Below are 16,719 nucleotides of genomic sequence, written 5' to 3'. Positions count from 1 at the left end.
TATTTACCCAAATTTTAATTCTTATAATGTTTGTTTTGTTTGTTTGTATGTTTGTTTTTTGTTGCTTTTTTTACAAAGTAGAGATGAAAGTGATAAGGCAATGTCAAAGTTTTTAATTTGTTTCTCTAATAAACATAACGTGAGCATACTGTAAGCATAATTACTTATTTCCACTTGCTTATGAAAAACATGTATATGAACTTTCGCAGACTATGTTTGTATTTTTCGTTTGCAGTTTCTGAGTTATCAGAGGGAATTTTAGCCCTGGTGACAGCTAAGGAGTGAAAGTGATATCGACTAAGGAGTATTCAATTACAGTTTTGAGATTTCGAGCTTTATACTGGACATTTGTTATTTTTTAAAAGCAAAAATTTAAGCATAGGCCTCGCTTATTTTAAGGGGGATAAAAATATATATTTTTTTTAATTTTAAAGAAAATCTTTTAAAGAGTCACAAATTGACAGAAAGAATACAAAAATGGACGTTGAAAAAATAATCTAAGCATATAAAGTACATGAAGTGTTAGCTGTTATAAATGATATTCGTAAAGACAAAATTTACTACCCGCAAAACTAGTTTGTTTTTGTTGTCAGAAAATTTAGAAATGAATTTTTTTGTGTGCTTTACGTTTTTTCGTAAAATCACGAATCAAATTCTGCGAATTAAATTTCAAAAAAGAATGATTGCTTTAAATTAATTTTTTTTTATTGCGAAATTTTCTAACAGTGACTATAAACAAAGTACACCATGCGACAGAACACAAACATATCACATAATTAGTAAGAATTATCCCTTTCTTTTTCTCTCTCTCTCCCAGTAAAAAGTTTTTTAAAAAATTATTTGCAAATTAAAATATAATAAAATTGTCTAAAACTAAGTATATCAGTTAGTAAAAACTATCTAAAAATTTCACCAGAATTTCTGCAGCTTTTTTCGGTCTTTCTAATTGTATCGAATGTCCAACTTCGTCAAGTATAATAACAGTTTTGGGTGAAACAGGTAGTTTCTTTTTTATCGTATCCACACACTCCACATGAAGACACTAAACAGAAAGATACGAATAAAGTAAAGAGTTTATCGCCGAATACATAATATTTACATTTTACCTTGTCTTCCTTGCCCCAAACTAAAAGCAAGGGTGTCTGTATTTTCTCTAAATTCTCTTCTAACAAATGGAAGTTTCCTGGTTTTATCATTGTTTCTAAAACTATAAAAGTATGAATTTTAATCTTAATTTAGGAAATTGCTAAAATTTAAAAAGTCGTGTTAATTAAATGCCTCTTATGAAAGTGTAACGAAAATATCGACGTTAAAAAAGTTATACCGTTTAAATAGATCTTTAATTAAGGTTTAAAGATATTTTGTCAACAATCAAAATACAAAGGCTCTTACAGACTCATACTTCTCCTTGTTTAATTGACGAAAAAAAATTAGTATCGTGCACTGATACGTTCCTCACTTAAGGTTACTGTAAAGGAAAAAACTCACTTGATGAGTAGTCTCAGAAAAACCTTTTATAATTTATCAATACTGTTATATTTTTTTTATGTTTTTTTGTTTCTGAATGCTTAATGAAAGACTTTTTTGATGGTGTTATTTTCGTGAGATGGTAATTTTCCAAAAAAAAAATATAATGAAATAAACACACACCAATTTTTTTCACCCTACGTTTTAAAATAGCTTCTTTTTCCGAACTCGTGGTCGCAGACTTCTCGTTTTCGCACCATTATATTCAGCACGAATTAAATTCAAAAAGGTTCCCGGTTTTTTTTTCTAATAACGTTATGAAATTATTTGTAATTATATATAATCATTCAAAAAAATGCATATTTTTCTCTCTGTCGTCATAATTCCCTAATCAGTAATTTATACAAAAAAATCCGGGAACCTTTTGTGCATAATTTATTCAGCTTTTCATTACCGAAAATTTCAATGAGCCAATAGGAAGCTTTCGGAAAAAGAGACCACAAACGTAAAGGCATGTATGCGAAAATTTACTAACGAGATATTTGTTTTTAAAGATTTTCGTAGGTGTTATAAAAATGTGTGAACTGAGCATGCAGAAAGAACTTTTTCTTTATGCTGAATATGCGTGCACGCGTTCAGAATTATTAATGGCGGAAGTCAGGTTTTCAGGAGACATATGCATATTCCTTAACTTTGATTTTTTTAATTCGATAGTGAAAGTAAACTATCTAAAAAATATTATTATGCATATTTTTATACGGGAGTTCCATATTATGCATAATGTTTACAAAAAATATGCTCAACTCATTTTGCACTATTTTTTCAAAGGTGTGAAGGATATAACACCTCTAAAAAGGCTTTTTCCAGAAAAAAGGGATGTTTGCAAAAAAACTAAAGAAAAAAATTGTTTCCTTTACAGTAACCTTAATGTGATTAAAAGGCCAAAGGGCAACTGATATTGTAAGGCTTTTTAAAAAACAGATAAACTGGTGTGGAGGAACCTCAGCCGTGTCCCCAGGGTCTTGTAGTCCCTGAGCCGTTATTACGGAGTGGCCAACAATTTCTTTTTTGATGAATTTGGTAGCGGCGAAATTGCTGACGACTTCGACAGGGGACGAGGTTGGTAAGTTGTTACATGTATTCGCGTTAATTTTATGCCACGGGAATTTCATGCAATAAGGTATTCGGTTCTATTTTATGCTCTACTATTTTTTCAGTAAATTACTGAACCAAGAATTAATTTTGAAAGAGCGTATAGCGAAAACTCTCTATCGGGACTATATATAGTTTTTTTCTAAATTGGCGTATATTGCCTCAAAAAATCTGTCTTAGGATGTTAGGGTATGGTGAAATCGGCCGTAGAGTGTGTTAAGAGGCTGATTTTCATTCAAAAAAATATAATAGATTCAAGATGCACAAAAAATTTATGATTTTGCTTTGACATGCGCTATACAGAGGTGTCCGATATAAACTTTTCCCACGTAAAGGTTTTGTTACGAGAGTATGACCGTCATTTCATCCGTTCCTGAGAAGGTGTTCGTTGTAGGGAGGTTTCCGTTAAAAAGGATGTTCACTATAAAGAGTCTCACTTATTTATGTTTTCACTTAAAGTTGATTTTTCAACGACCTTATCAACTCTACAATGTAGAGGAACTTGAGCATCTTTCTTGTAACTGATTAATTGATTTCACTTACGTCTTCTGAGAAAGTGGTTTTGTTCGAGCCTCATCTGTAGAAGACCTGACATATATATGTTCGGTATATTAACTTTCTGATACGTGATAAAATCAAACATTTGATGAATTTCTTCCATATTTTGCGGTAACAGAATGAAACTACCAGTGCGTTCAGCCTCGTCCTTCATTTGCGTCTCTTTTTCAAATGAAACACCAGAAGGACAGTAAAACGACAGTGAAATTAAATCTTCCGGATACTGTGAAGCATACACTCCAGAAAAATGACCACCAAGGGATGTACCGACTATATGAAATTTGCTTTTCGATATACCCAATGCATCTACGAACTAAAAGACGTGAAAGAGCATTATAAGCAGAGACAGGAAATTATTCAGACCAAGCTTTAACAAAAAAAACACTGCGACGAAATAAATCAACACTATCTCACTAAACCTGAGATTATAGTAATCACCTTTTTCATGTATCTCACAAAATACCAAACATCGCAATCATCATTTTCCTTTAACGTCGTTTCACCATGGCCAGGTAAATCAAATGCAATAATATGGTACGTCCTTGGTAAATATTTTATTGTCTGCAAGAAACACTCTTTGGAAGAACTAAAGCCATGCACGAAAAGGATTGTGGGTGTTTTTGGATGAGGTGCACCTCGTTCAATGTAGGAGAAGGTAAATGAAGAATCCAAAGATAAAGTCTTTCTTGAAAAGCCAAGCATCAAACATAGAAGTCTGAAAGATATTATTAAATCTATGCCGTGAATGATATCTCAGACTCAAAATATTGTTAACGAAATTGAATCCACTGGAAAAGAAATTTAATCACCTATGTGTGTGAACATTGCATATATATAATTTTTTTTAGATGTTGTAGTTTGAAACTCACTTTCAGATTTTATTCACTAATAATTCACTAATTTACTCATCTTGCTGTAAATTTTGCATTTCTTGTGTACTTTCGCCCTGCTGACTGACCCTAAATACCTGAGTTAAGGTCGCTTTTATATCTAGTATAGGTCCTTCAAGTTAAAGACTCGAGTACAAAGTATCCGTTTGTTTATTTAGTACTAAGTACTTCGCATCGTTGTTTCATAAATTTTTAAAAAAATTACAATATTTAAACCATAGTCTTCTGGTAGAAAAACAGCTGAAGTGAAATTAAAAACCATAAGTAGTTGAGACTCACCTGTTCAGACCAATCATTGCATGTTTCGGGTATTTCATTAGCACTGAAACTAGTATTATCGAGGCAAATGTATTGAAACCAACCATCCATAACATTGGTACCCAAATCTCACTCACGCTTATCATTTTAGTGGTTTACTACAAAAAGAGCTGACAATAGACAGATGTTATTTCGTACATTGGTCTAAAGACGCATAAATTGGCTATTTTATATTTCACATTATTAGGAAGATGTGAAAGTAATAAACATGTGAAGTGTTTTTGCTTGAGGAGCTGATGTGTCGTTCAGCGAGGTGAAATAACATGTTCATATGGGAAGATACGCAACCTACTTCTAGGATGGGCGAGTTTAACCATTCCAATTAAAGACAATTAAGGCGTTTTTTGCCGCAGCTGCAAGTAATTAGCTATTGAAGCTGATGAATGATTAGTTTTCAGAACCTTAATTTGTTGTTAAAATTTTTGAAAGCCAACTCGTCTCAAATATAAAAGATTTGAAAATACTGGCACCGCGGCCTTGTATCCAAAACTTCGATGAGAGGGAAGCAGTAGACTGAGAAGAAGCAACAATTGGAGTAAATACCAAAGTGAATCCGTAATGTCTATTAGCGAGGTATATAAGTGCTGTGCTCACATCTATCATCTGTCCTTTTCTTACCCTGGAAGCATGTAATAGGTATGTAAAAGAGAACTCTATTTGTTAAACTTGACTTGTTAAAGTAACCAATAATTCGAGTAACATTATGAACATCCCATCTCAGCTTCATCTAACTCTCCATTCTTTCGGGTGCCATTCCTCGTCACGCCAAAGTTGAATGTAGTATACAACTTCATCGAAAACAAGCACAAATTACTACTAATCGAACTTAATAATTATATGATAATATGTTTATTATATTTTATCAAGAGGTTTACGATCGTTCCTTGGAGACTACAGAAATCGTTAAAATATGATTAAAATTTATTAAATTTTAATGAAGTATCCATCAAAGAAATTGTCATAAAGGGAAGCAAGTGTTATTAGGTATTCTATGCATGTCAAATATCTATGTGTGTAATCTTTGAAAAAAAGCGCCAAAATCAAATCAAATGAAATAGGGAACTAACGCAAATTAACATTTGACGAACGAATAAGCTTCATGAACGCGGAAAACCAATTTTTTGCCCCAACGGTTTAATGGTTAATGATTACAAAAATTAGACTTGTACAGAACCCACATTTCATTCAGACGGCGGGAATAATAAATAAATAATGAAATAGACATCATGAAACGAACAACAAAGTCTTTTTGTGCTTTGTTTGCAATAATTTTAATCGCAGTGACTATTGATATGTTATAACATATTTTTTCTATTTGTACGTGAGCATTTCTACTGTTGTTAAAAAAAAGAGTTATTTTTCGATTCTTTACCTATCAACAAGTCTTTAGGTTAAGTTTGGATAGAACAAAACGAGCTTTGTAAAAGTAAATTACTTTTGAAGAGTTTGTTTTGTAATTTTTACGTGTGGTCCGTAGTGACAATTTGTAGAAAAAGAAAAAGGAATCACTAGACAAAATTAAATTACATGTAAAATCCAGATTGGTTGGCACAAATCAATATTGGGTCCTACGCTAATGATGCAAGGAGGTGTCGTGCGAAAAAGGTCACGTGTCACATGACTCGCTAGAACTTATATTAAAACGCGCGAGTGAACAAAGATACACAGCCAAAATCTTTCAGCTCGTCGAGTGAAGGTTAAAGGCGCACGCATCGAAGTGCCCAATGTTGCCCAAAATTTAAAAGTGCTTTTTCCCGCGCTATTTGATTCAAAAATCAACATTTTGAAATTTTTGATAAGCGCTGAAAGCGCTGCAGTGAATAAAAACGCAATATAACGAATTCCATCAATGAATTTACTTAATTTCCTGCCATTTTGAGTTTGTGCCCGCATTTCTGCTTCCGGTGGACATTGTGTTGTTAGATACACCACCGCGCAGCATAAATACGACGTGCTTTGCGATAGAAGTGGACTTTCGCATTAAAGTACTGTAAAGACTGTTGAAACTAATGAATTGATAAACAAGATATGTATGTCCATGTGTTACGTATCTTAGATTATACACGAGAAAATTAATACGTACTTTAACTGAATTACTTTCGCAAAAGAAAATTTCATGATTTTGCTATTTGTTCAACCTGGTATCCAGCGTCTGTTGCCTCTCTAAAATATTGGTGGCGAGAAGAGACCACAGGTGCTAGGGGGACACTATTTCAAAGATCAGCTTAAACAAAAAAAATTAACCCCTACGTGGAAGTTAATTTTCGCGAAAAAATTTAAATTAATTTTCTCGCGAAGGTTTTTTCCCCTTGATCCCCGCGATACGAATGAAAAGAATTTATTTTATTTTTACACGTAAGTTTATGCACGGCGCATGGCACTCGCATTACAACTGTGCTTCAATAATTCAACATGCTTGTTTATTGCTTAAGTATAGCTGCTCTAATATTATAGTTGATTAAAAACAAACAAGTACACTCTACGTTGTGAATATTGTTAAATTAACTGCAATTGTAATTTACATTAGATATTAAAAAAAAAATTAAATTGAAACAAAAAGAATATATTGTGTTACATCCAAAAAAAATTATTAATAACTGCCACCAAAAGAAATAAACGATTGAAAATATCTGTTGATTCATGCATTCATTTCTTCGGAAAGGTAGTCCTGAATCTCTCTATCTCGAACTCGCAAGGGCCAAAAAAATTTGTTCGAGATAGAGAAAGTTTGAGATAAAGAAAGGAAACCTTAGGCGGACCACAAAGGGACCCAGACTTTAGTTCGAGATAGAGAGAAGTTCCAGATAGAGAGTAGTCGACATAGAGAGATTCCACTGTAATTTTCTGGATTAGTAAGAATTAAAAATACAGTTTCAAATAAGTTCATAAACGTGAAGTATGGAACTGACATACATAACTACTTGTAGGAACAAACTTCGTAATCTGCTGCTTTATATCACTATGTTTTGGTTGATGGTTGGAGGAGATATTTTCTTTTAATCGTTTGACATATTTGAAAGCCTAATTTTATACTTTTGCTTTTAAATATTGTGTCTCAATAGCGCATACAAACAATTATAAAATATAATTAATCTAGCTTATAGAGGTAGATAGGGAGGATATTCCATTTTTATTTTCTCCGATTTTACCATGACTAAAATGATAATTATCCTGACTTCCTAACGTAAAATTGCAATCTGACAATGGCGTCTGTGGCAGGGTCAAAAAGAAGTAGAGCCGATAACAAGTCCTGTAAAATAAAATACAGTGCCCTCAAAGAGCTTGAAAAAGGAACTGCTCCAAAGGATGTTGCAAAAGCTTTCAATATTCCTTCAAGCACATTGTCGACGTGGAAAAAAAATAAGGAAAAAATCTTTAAACAGTTTAACAAAGGGTTAATCTCTAAGAGATCAAAACCTGTAGTTTGCAGCTGCGATTTATACAACAAAATTCTGACTAAAAAATTCACTAAATTCTCTAACTTTTTGACCTAGCTTTAAAATCCACTAGATTCTCCTGGAATTAGTCGCTGGTCACCCTAGTAGCATATAGCAAGAAATACAGCCGTACTTTACTGTATATTGTACGACAAAAAACTTATTTCTAAAATTCCTCATCTGTTACGAAATATGAAAGCTATATAAAAGCAGGTGAAAAACTAATGTTAATTAAAACTATTCAAAAATTCAAGTAAAATGTATGCAGCTTTTTTCGGTCTTTCTAGATGAATGCAGTGTCCAACTTCGTCAAGTATAATAACAGTTTTGGGTGAAACAGGTAGTTTCTTTTTTATCGTATCCACACACTCTACATGAAGACACTAAACATAACAGAACGATTAAAGTAAAGTGAGTTTATCGCCGAATACATAATATATAAAAATTAATCGCTCTTTTTCATGTTACCTTGTCTTCCTTGCCCCAAACTAAAAGCAAGGGTGTCTGTATCTTCTCTAAATTCTCTTCTAACGAATGGAAGTTTTCTGGTTTTGCCATGGTTTCTAAAACTATAGGAATGTTTATAATGCATTTAACTTGACAGTAATACACCTTAGAGCTTTGAATTAAAAATAAAACAAGATAATCAATCGACTTACACTTCCTGTAGAAATCATTCCGCTGAAGTCTAATCTGCAAAGTAGCTGAGATAAATACATCCGGTATTTTTAGCTTTTTGTGTGTAATAAAATCAAACATTTGGCGGATTTCTTCTTCATTTTGCGGTAACAGAATAAAAGTACCAGTGAGTTCAGCCTCTTCTTTCATTTGCATCCCTTTTTCAAATGAAACACCTGAAGGACAGTACAATGACAGTGATATTAAATCCTCTGGATACTGTGAAGCATACACTCCAGAAAGATGACCACCAAGGGATACACCGACCATATGAAATTTGCTTTTCGATATACCCACAGCATCAGCGAACTAAAACAAGGCTGCAGGTTTAAGTAACCTTTTCCCCTGTGCGGGTTTAGTGCTAAAATAGCATTATATTTCAGCACTTATTTCGCAAAAAAATGTTTTTTAAATGTAGAAAACAATATAGGTAAAGACAAAAGAATAATATGAACGATTGTGACAAAAACATATGGAAAATCGCATTTGGTGCAATATTGTTTCAGGTTTTGAGTGGAAAGAACCCATGATATTCTCCTCCTTCGACTCTTTGTAGAGTTTTAAGTTTAATGCTATTAAAAATATTAAAAAATTTCGGTAAGAGTCTAGAGGGTCACACTCTACTAGCTAAAAAATAAACCACGAAAAAATATTGATAAAAGTAAGATTCGCGAAAATATATCCTTGCGAAAAACCCACCGATGGCCATTTAACGAATCCACACTAAACAATAATTAAATTAAAAAAATGAGTCGCGAAAATAAACCACGCGTAAACATTTTTCCTTAAGGAATGTCCAAAAAACCTTTGTTTCTATTACAGGCGGGTAAGTTTACGTCAGGTGAATGCCACGTTCATTTTTAAAGAAACTATTTGTATTTTTTTACTTTATTAGCATTATATACGTTAAATATGTATTTTTATAATTAAACTAGTGTACGCCCTTTGTTACAACCATTCACGCCCGCGTTACTATTTTTCTAACAATAGATCTTGTTTAATAAAAATATTTAATTTTTATATTTCCTTTTCACTGTTATTCCTAAATAGAAAATTGTATCATGTTGATACTAAACAGTGCACATCAAAAGCACTATATATAAAAGATTATTTAAAATATTAAAATTATAATTACCTTACATTTTCTGATTTTTTTTTTAAATATGGTGACATCAGCAAAAACTATTGCTGATAGGCATCATTACTAGAGTGACTTTTAACTGTCCTGTAAAGACCATTATTTATAAGCAGTTTTATCACCCTACACAAACGAGGTTAGTAGCCAGTCCCTCCCCTGCCTCTCTACTCTTTCCTTGTCTCCTATATTTTGGACTCAATGGGGGCAAACCCAAATCATAATAAATATCTACCTTTTTTATGTATCTCACAAAATGCATAATATCGCAACTATCGTCTTCCTTTAACGTTGTTTCACCATGGCCAGGTAAATCAAATGCGATAATATGGTACGTCCTTGGTAAATGATTTATTGTCTGCAAAAAACTTTCTTTGGAAGAACTAAAGCCATGTACGAAAAGGATCGTGGGTGTTTTTGGATGCGGTGTGCCTCGTTCGATGTAAGAGAATGTGAATGTAGAATCCAAAGATAAAGTCTTTCTTGACAATCCAAACTTTAAACAAAGAAACCTAAAACATACCATGAGCATTTTACTATAAATTTGAGTGCTTTTTGATCGCCATAGATGATAATAATACGTTTTTTAATTTTTATACCTGATGGTGTAAGCACACTTACGAAAAGCCTCTTTTTGAAAATTTAATAAATTTGTTTTTTAACATGTCCAATTAAGATCTACTATAAATTTATTTTTCAATTATCACAAAACTCGATCTGACACTTTTTCGCGATCGTATTTTTTCGATAGCACCTTTTTATTCTTTTGATGGTCGAATAAGATTTAAATAACACAGCGATAAGTAGAAGCTTTTTCTTAGTAGTCGAAATGAAATTATATTTTTCATCGCAATAATAAATAATAAAGGCGATATAATTTCAGTAGAGTTATAGAGCGGTTATGAAAAATAGTGAAGATAACACAATAACGTGATCAAACTTTTTGCGGAGCTTTTAAGTTAAACCCCGAGAAACGGGAAATTACAACAAAGACACCACTTGCCTGTTAAAACCAATAAGTAAATACTTTGGGTATTTCATTAGCACTGAAATCAGTATTATCGAGACAAATGTATTGAAACCAACCATCCATAACATTGGTACCCAAATCTCACTTATACTAATCATGTTAATAGTTAACTATAAAAAAATAACAATAAAAAGATTTAAATAGCTTGCAGAGTGTAGTAAACGTTCCATATACAGTCACTTAATTATTTGTACAATCTCCTTTAGATTATGTTTTAGGAATAAGACCCAATCATGACCTAATCATGTGTTCAAGTTAAATACAGAAAAAAGACAGAACAATGGTTTCTATATGTTGTCAGCAGTTGGTTTTTCTGCAATTTTTTCTCATGGATACATATGTGAAAATTACATACTTTTAGAGCACAAAATTACGCAAGGAAAAACTTTCACTAGTTTCAGGTGTTTTCGCAAACTATGACACGTTTCAAAGTTTATGCCTTAAAATTTTATTTTTTCAATCAAAAAAATATAACAGCAAAGTTTAGACCTATGCATTTTTCCTACGGGGGTATTTATAAGGTATGTCCGTCCAAATACTCACCATTTTTGACATCCCAATCCCCCCTTGTTCGCCTAAGTTTGCTTTTGGCATACTCACCCCCGTACCTAGGTATTTAAGACCCCTGCGAATGTATACAAAACAATTAGACCCCGTTGTGTACTAGTTATTACAGGAACCTCCTACCTTCTCTTCGGTACAAGCGTACCTTTTAAATTAACTTTAACCCTGATATGGGCGTATTAAAGTTATCCAAATTTATTTGATGTAAAAACAAATATTCTTTAAAATATTAATATACGTTATATCTTTTTATTCTCAAAAGTTTATGCCCATTTTTTTACATATATATTTCTTTATTCAGAAAAGTTTATACCTAGCTTTCTTTTGCTTCATTTGCAAAATTGGAAACCGAAAATTTTTGCTTCTTAAAGTCTGCGAAGGTTTTTGCTCCTAAGTATCGGATAAAAGAATAAAATTAATAACATAAATTGAAGATATATTTAAAGTATTATGTACAAAAGAAAAAACAGGAATAATCATTCGTTCCTGCTTTTTCCATCTTTATCCAAATTTTACATCGTAAATGTTACTCTCTGCAACCAACTTTATTGAAGAGTGTATCTTTCAACACTTGAGACATTAGCCCATGCACTGCTTCGATATTCAACTTGCAACTAAAATATAAAAAATGGTTATAATCTTAATAGGTGTATTAAATAATAAAGCTGGTAGCTGCTAGAAAGATTTGGTTCATTAACTGTCTTTTTACGACTAAATTTTTGGTTTATCAGTTAGTTAGTTAGTTGGTTAGTTAGTTATCCTTCCTAAGTTAGTTTATGAGTAAATTAGTTTCTTAATTTCTAACCTGTCTTTGTTTGCTTTCTGTAATTTTGTCACTTCGTCTTTCTTTTCATAGTCAAGCGACATTAAAAAACCACTGGACCGTGAAATCTGTAAAACAAAGGAGTACTGACATTGTGTGCTTTAAATAAAAATAAAAAAAAAATAAAGAACAACTTAAATAGACAGATTTAAGTGCCAAAAGAATAGAGAAAACATTGTTATTTTCTCACCTGCCCCATTGACTGCTCTAATTTTTCGGATAAATCTAATATCTGATTAGTAACATAGTCAGCATTCTAAACAAAAAAACATAAAACACCGCACTAAAATCCTATTACATTAATTCAAAGGTAAACTTAAAACCAATTTACTGCATAAATGTAAAAATCGAAATATATAAATACAGTGGAATCCCGTTAAAGCGGACACCCTCTAAAGCGGATAGCCCGTTAAAGCAGACACTAGCACTTGGAACGGACTGATTTTAAGTCAAACTCTTATAAAAAACTCTCTATAAAGCAAACAGTCATAAAGCGGACACTCGTTAAAGCGGACGATTTATTTTGCACCAAATGAATATTTTCCCTATAAAGACTCCCTGTAAAGCGGACAGTACAAAACAAAAGATGGAAACAAAGATTTTGCAACAAAATTTATTTTCTTATTTTAGACATTTTCTAACTTTTTTATCAGAGTCTAAAATCTTTTTAATACACCTTTCTGTAAAAGACACAGCTTTGTCAGGGCCAATGAATGCGTAATGCACTGGAATTTCGAGACCATAACCTGCCCCACAGTTCACGCGTTTTCCAGTGACTTTGCATCTGATTGTACAGCTTGGGATTTTAAGAAATTTATTGAACAATTAGCTTAAATTCATTGGAACATGTCCAACGACTTTTCCTTCCAGCAAAACAGCAACTGCAAAGCTATTATGTTCATTGGGCCAGAACAAGAAGCAAAGAAATCATCACAACGTTGGACAAAATGCGCCGTTGTACCGTCTTCAACCGTCTTCTACCGTCAAAAAATGCTGACGGCAGTTACAAAAAAGATTGAGGATCTACAAGTTAAATGCAAGAAGCAAGCCTCTATCAAAGACTTTTTCTTGTAAAGTTTGATTAATGTTTCTGAATATAGCTTATATACCCTCAAATCCTAGCCTCTTAACTTCTTACTTTAAGCCCAGTAAAGCATAAATCACCTTTTTCGGTCAAAATCCCATCTAAAATAAAATTTGACACAAACTCTCTATAAAGCGGACATCCCGTTAAAGCGGACAGTTTTTTTTGGTCCCAATGGTGTCCGCTTTAACGGGATTCCACTGTATATAAATCTGTTGATTTCAGGGGAATAGAAAATTATTAAGTATTACAGCATACTATAAGTATACATATAATGTTAAAAATTAGGTAGCATACTGTAAGAAGAGTTGAAGAAGATAGCGTATTTATCCAATATTTATTCCATAACGAGTCCAGTAATCTCTGGTCAAGCACTGACTTAAAATATGATACTTCTAACGAATAATATCTAAGAAGAGAAACGTTGCCCTACATACTTTTAGGTATTTAAATTATGATGAAGTTTTATCTGAGCCACAGTGGACATTAAGCATATTCCATACAAGTAAGCAAAACAATGCTAGCACATTATTTCATGTATTAAAATATTTGTAAGTATAACGTTGTCAGAGACCTAGTTTTTGACTGTATTAAATTACAACCAAAAATAGAATAGCATATCAGTCAATATAGAAAAAAACAAAAAAAACACCCTACTGTTTACAATGAACGCCGAAATCTTCGATCTTATTTAGTGGTATAGTTTGATATTCAGAAGGTCCATCATCGGGTGGTTTGTAACCCTGTGATTAATAAAAACATGAAAATATGCTTGACAAGTTGAATTTAAAAATAAAAAAGCCAGTATATATATTTGCAATTAAATTCATCATTATTTTTCATTTCTGGTAAGAAGCTCATAGTTATACAATACTGAATATGAACGGTACTGAAGAGAAAAGTTCAAAAAGAATGATTGAAAACATACTTTTGGATAAGTTCGAAAAGCTCCAAGATTCACTTTTCCAGCTGATATAGTCCTTGTTGGATCGATCTAAAGTCCAGAAAAATTTATGAACAGCCGTCTTTTACTGAAAAATTCAATTGATTTTAATTAACTTACAACTATTGCTACAAAGGGCTCTTGAAACTGTTGATTGACCATCTGAGTTGAAACATCAATCCCTGACAACCAGCAGCCATAACCAGGATGTGAATGATACCATCCAATTGCATTTTCAAGACGACCAACCTAAACATTATACCGATTTCTAACAATTTCTTTTAAATTTATGAAGAAACAGTACTACAAGCCAACAAAGTAATAAAGTAATTCTTATTTTTTAACTTTTAAGAACATTCAATTTAATTTCTATGATTTTAAATATCACGTAAAAAAATTTGTTAGGGGTAGCTATCTTGCTATTATCAATACTACTTAAATCTTGTCAATAAGGAGATGTTTATTGGAGGAGTTGTTATATCCAAGGGTTGTGTGTAATTGAAGGGTTGCCTAATAGCCTTCTATTAGAGTTTCTTAGAAGGGCTGTTTATTCGAAGAATTATTGTACAATAATTAAAATAGCTTTTATAGTGTTTATCCTTTATAATTTATTTTATTTAAAATAAATTCCTACTGATTTTGACGATTCAATATATTGTGTCATATATTCATATGCAGCAGCTTGAGCATTAACACGAGTTTCTGTTCCTTCAACAGGAAGAGCAAATGCATCCATTACAATCATTGTGTTGCCATCCACTTTTCCAAGCATCAAACCCATCACTTCAAGTGTTCCACCAGAACGAGCATGCATTACCTAGGCGTAAAATGAAAAACAATATTAAACAATATTAAATGTACACAGTCCATTCATGCAAACATTAATGCTATTTCTTGGCATTCCTATGTTTAAGATTGATATGGATTCTTAGAAAATGTGAGCAAAAAGCATCTAGTAACAATAAAATTCTTACAAAAGTTCTTTTATAACAACTAATAACCCTGGACACAATAAATAATTGACCCAGTAAAGTTCACAACAGTATCACGACCTTACAATTTATTTAATTTTGCTGACATCAAAATGTCAAATATTTAGACCTTTATAGGCTATGACATGGCTTGTCCCATAATGCAGACGATGCAGAAGCTAAAACTAACTCATTTTCAATGTTGCTTTACTACACATCAGTAAAAGTTTTGGACTACCGACTTCAGAGTATCGAGCAGGTTATACTAATTGGTAATATAAAGAAATAGACAAGTCGTTTCAACAACTTTTATGTTTAGGGTTGTAGGTGATATGCATAAAATTTCTTGTTGCTTCGATAGACAAATTATTTAACAATCCCTATACATGCTATATTATTAGACCACTCAAATTTTTTTCATTCTACCTGCAAGGTTTTGCAGACAGATTAGTGAAAACATGCTTTGTACAGCTAAATTTTATATATTACAACATATCCTTACCATTTTCAAAAGAGCAAGAGCAGATACCTTTATGTGTTTGAAGTAATGAGGCCTAAAATAGATTGAAAAAAGGTAAACATTAAACAGTTAGTATAAGAATAAAAATATTTTTATAAATCATACTCCTTCATCCAAGGCTTTCTTGCTAATATTTCTTGCTGCTGTTGACGACTGTATTTGAATATTTCATCAATACTATTCACTGCCTCAATATTATTTTGAAGTTCAAATGTTTTCTGTGCCATCTGACTATCCATCTTGTTTGTTTGTTTGCAATTAAAAATCTATTAATATATATTTTCTAAAAGACACAAAATTATGTATACTGAGTATATTTAGTCTTTTTTGCAGATCAAAACCTAATATTTTAAAAATATTTTGAGAAAAATAATTTATTAATTACTCTCAATAAATGCTCAATAACATTGACCATTAATACTGATTGCAAAAATACTGAGCCTTTAGAGATATAGACAACACTATCATTTATATATATTTTTTTGTATACACTATTATTTTTAATGATCATTTGACGCACTCAAAAACAAAATTGCAAAAATGATAGTGTATTTGAGGTTTTATACAAGTTTTATAAGATGTAAACAAAAATTCAATATTATTAAAATGACGCAAACAATTAAAGAAGTTTCAATCATTTGCTGTTATCACACGGGCCTTCTCTTCTTAAAGTATATTTCTATAATAATACACCAACTTTGTCTGTCTGTCTGTCTGTGACAGGTAAAATGCAGGGGTGTTTTTATTGCTCGTGTCTATTTACAATATTTTTTTAAGACAAGAAGAGCTTTTTTAATATTTTATATCAATTTGTAAAACATGCTCTTCCCACATAGGAGCGTTCACATTTTACGTAATCAATTTTTTGCCTTTTTCTATTCCCCCTCCCCCATGTAATCAGTCGTAATCATTTGGTTGACCCCCTTCTACGAATTACGTCATAATCTACTAAACCCGCCTCCCCCCAAAAAAACCAAAAAATCTGTAAAAAATTACGAATATTTACAGTTTTATATTTTACTTTTGTATTTTACATGCAAGATATAGAATATGGCAAATACAAATGCTTTAGATAGTTGATATTTTTTACACTCATGATAAAATAGGCTGTTAATATTTTTGATTTGCTTATGTCATTAAACTACTTGA

General features: G+C 32.0%; 3 protein-coding genes across 3 annotated transcripts; all 3 read right to left on the bottom strand.

Moving 5' to 3' along the window:
* Window positions 1–618: 618 nt before the first annotated feature.
* Window positions 619–4,509, bottom strand: LOC130654251 (monoacylglycerol lipase ABHD6-like). The gene is made up of 5 exons (XM_057456798.1): window positions 4,347–4,509; window positions 3,616–3,892; window positions 3,163–3,490; window positions 1,107–1,207; window positions 619–1,042 (listed from the first exon to the last, which is right to left on the bottom strand). The coding sequence occupies exons 1-5, from the start codon at window positions 4,469–4,471 to the stop codon at window positions 887–889; spliced, it is 987 nt and encodes a 328-aa protein (XP_057312781.1). The 5' UTR covers window positions 4,472–4,509; the 3' UTR covers window positions 619–886.
* Window positions 4,510–6,858: 2,349 nt separating this feature from the next.
* Window positions 6,859–10,775, bottom strand: LOC130654248 (monoacylglycerol lipase ABHD6-like). Its single transcript, XM_057456796.1, has 5 exons — window positions 10,639–10,775; window positions 9,871–10,147; window positions 8,482–8,809; window positions 8,291–8,391; window positions 6,859–8,205 (listed from the first exon to the last, which is right to left on the bottom strand). Exons 1-5 carry the CDS (start codon window positions 10,761–10,763, stop codon window positions 8,050–8,052), a joined length of 987 nt encoding a protein of 328 aa, XP_057312779.1. The 5' UTR covers window positions 10,764–10,775; the 3' UTR covers window positions 6,859–8,049.
* An 873-nt stretch (window positions 10,776–11,648) lies between these two features.
* On the bottom strand, window positions 11,649–15,876 carry LOC130654247 (COP9 signalosome complex subunit 5-like). The gene is made up of 10 exons (XM_057456795.1): window positions 15,676–15,876; window positions 15,553–15,604; window positions 14,714–14,896; window positions 14,200–14,328; window positions 14,065–14,130; window positions 13,794–13,879; window positions 13,434–13,545; window positions 12,243–12,308; window positions 12,035–12,120; window positions 11,649–11,843 (listed from the first exon to the last, which is right to left on the bottom strand). The coding sequence occupies exons 1-10, from the start codon at window positions 15,807–15,809 to the stop codon at window positions 11,756–11,758; spliced, it is 1,002 nt and encodes a 333-aa protein (XP_057312778.1). The 5' UTR covers window positions 15,810–15,876; the 3' UTR covers window positions 11,649–11,755.
* Between the last annotated feature and the right edge of the window lie 843 nt (window positions 15,877–16,719).

The sequence above is a fragment of the Hydractinia symbiolongicarpus genome, chromosome 8, assembly GCF_029227915.1.
Source record: "Hydractinia symbiolongicarpus strain clone_291-10 chromosome 8, HSymV2.1, whole genome shotgun sequence".
NCBI classification, from domain to species: domain Eukaryota; kingdom Metazoa; phylum Cnidaria; class Hydrozoa; order Anthoathecata; family Hydractiniidae; genus Hydractinia; species Hydractinia symbiolongicarpus.
This window is presented reverse-complemented; position numbering and strand designations above follow the sequence as displayed.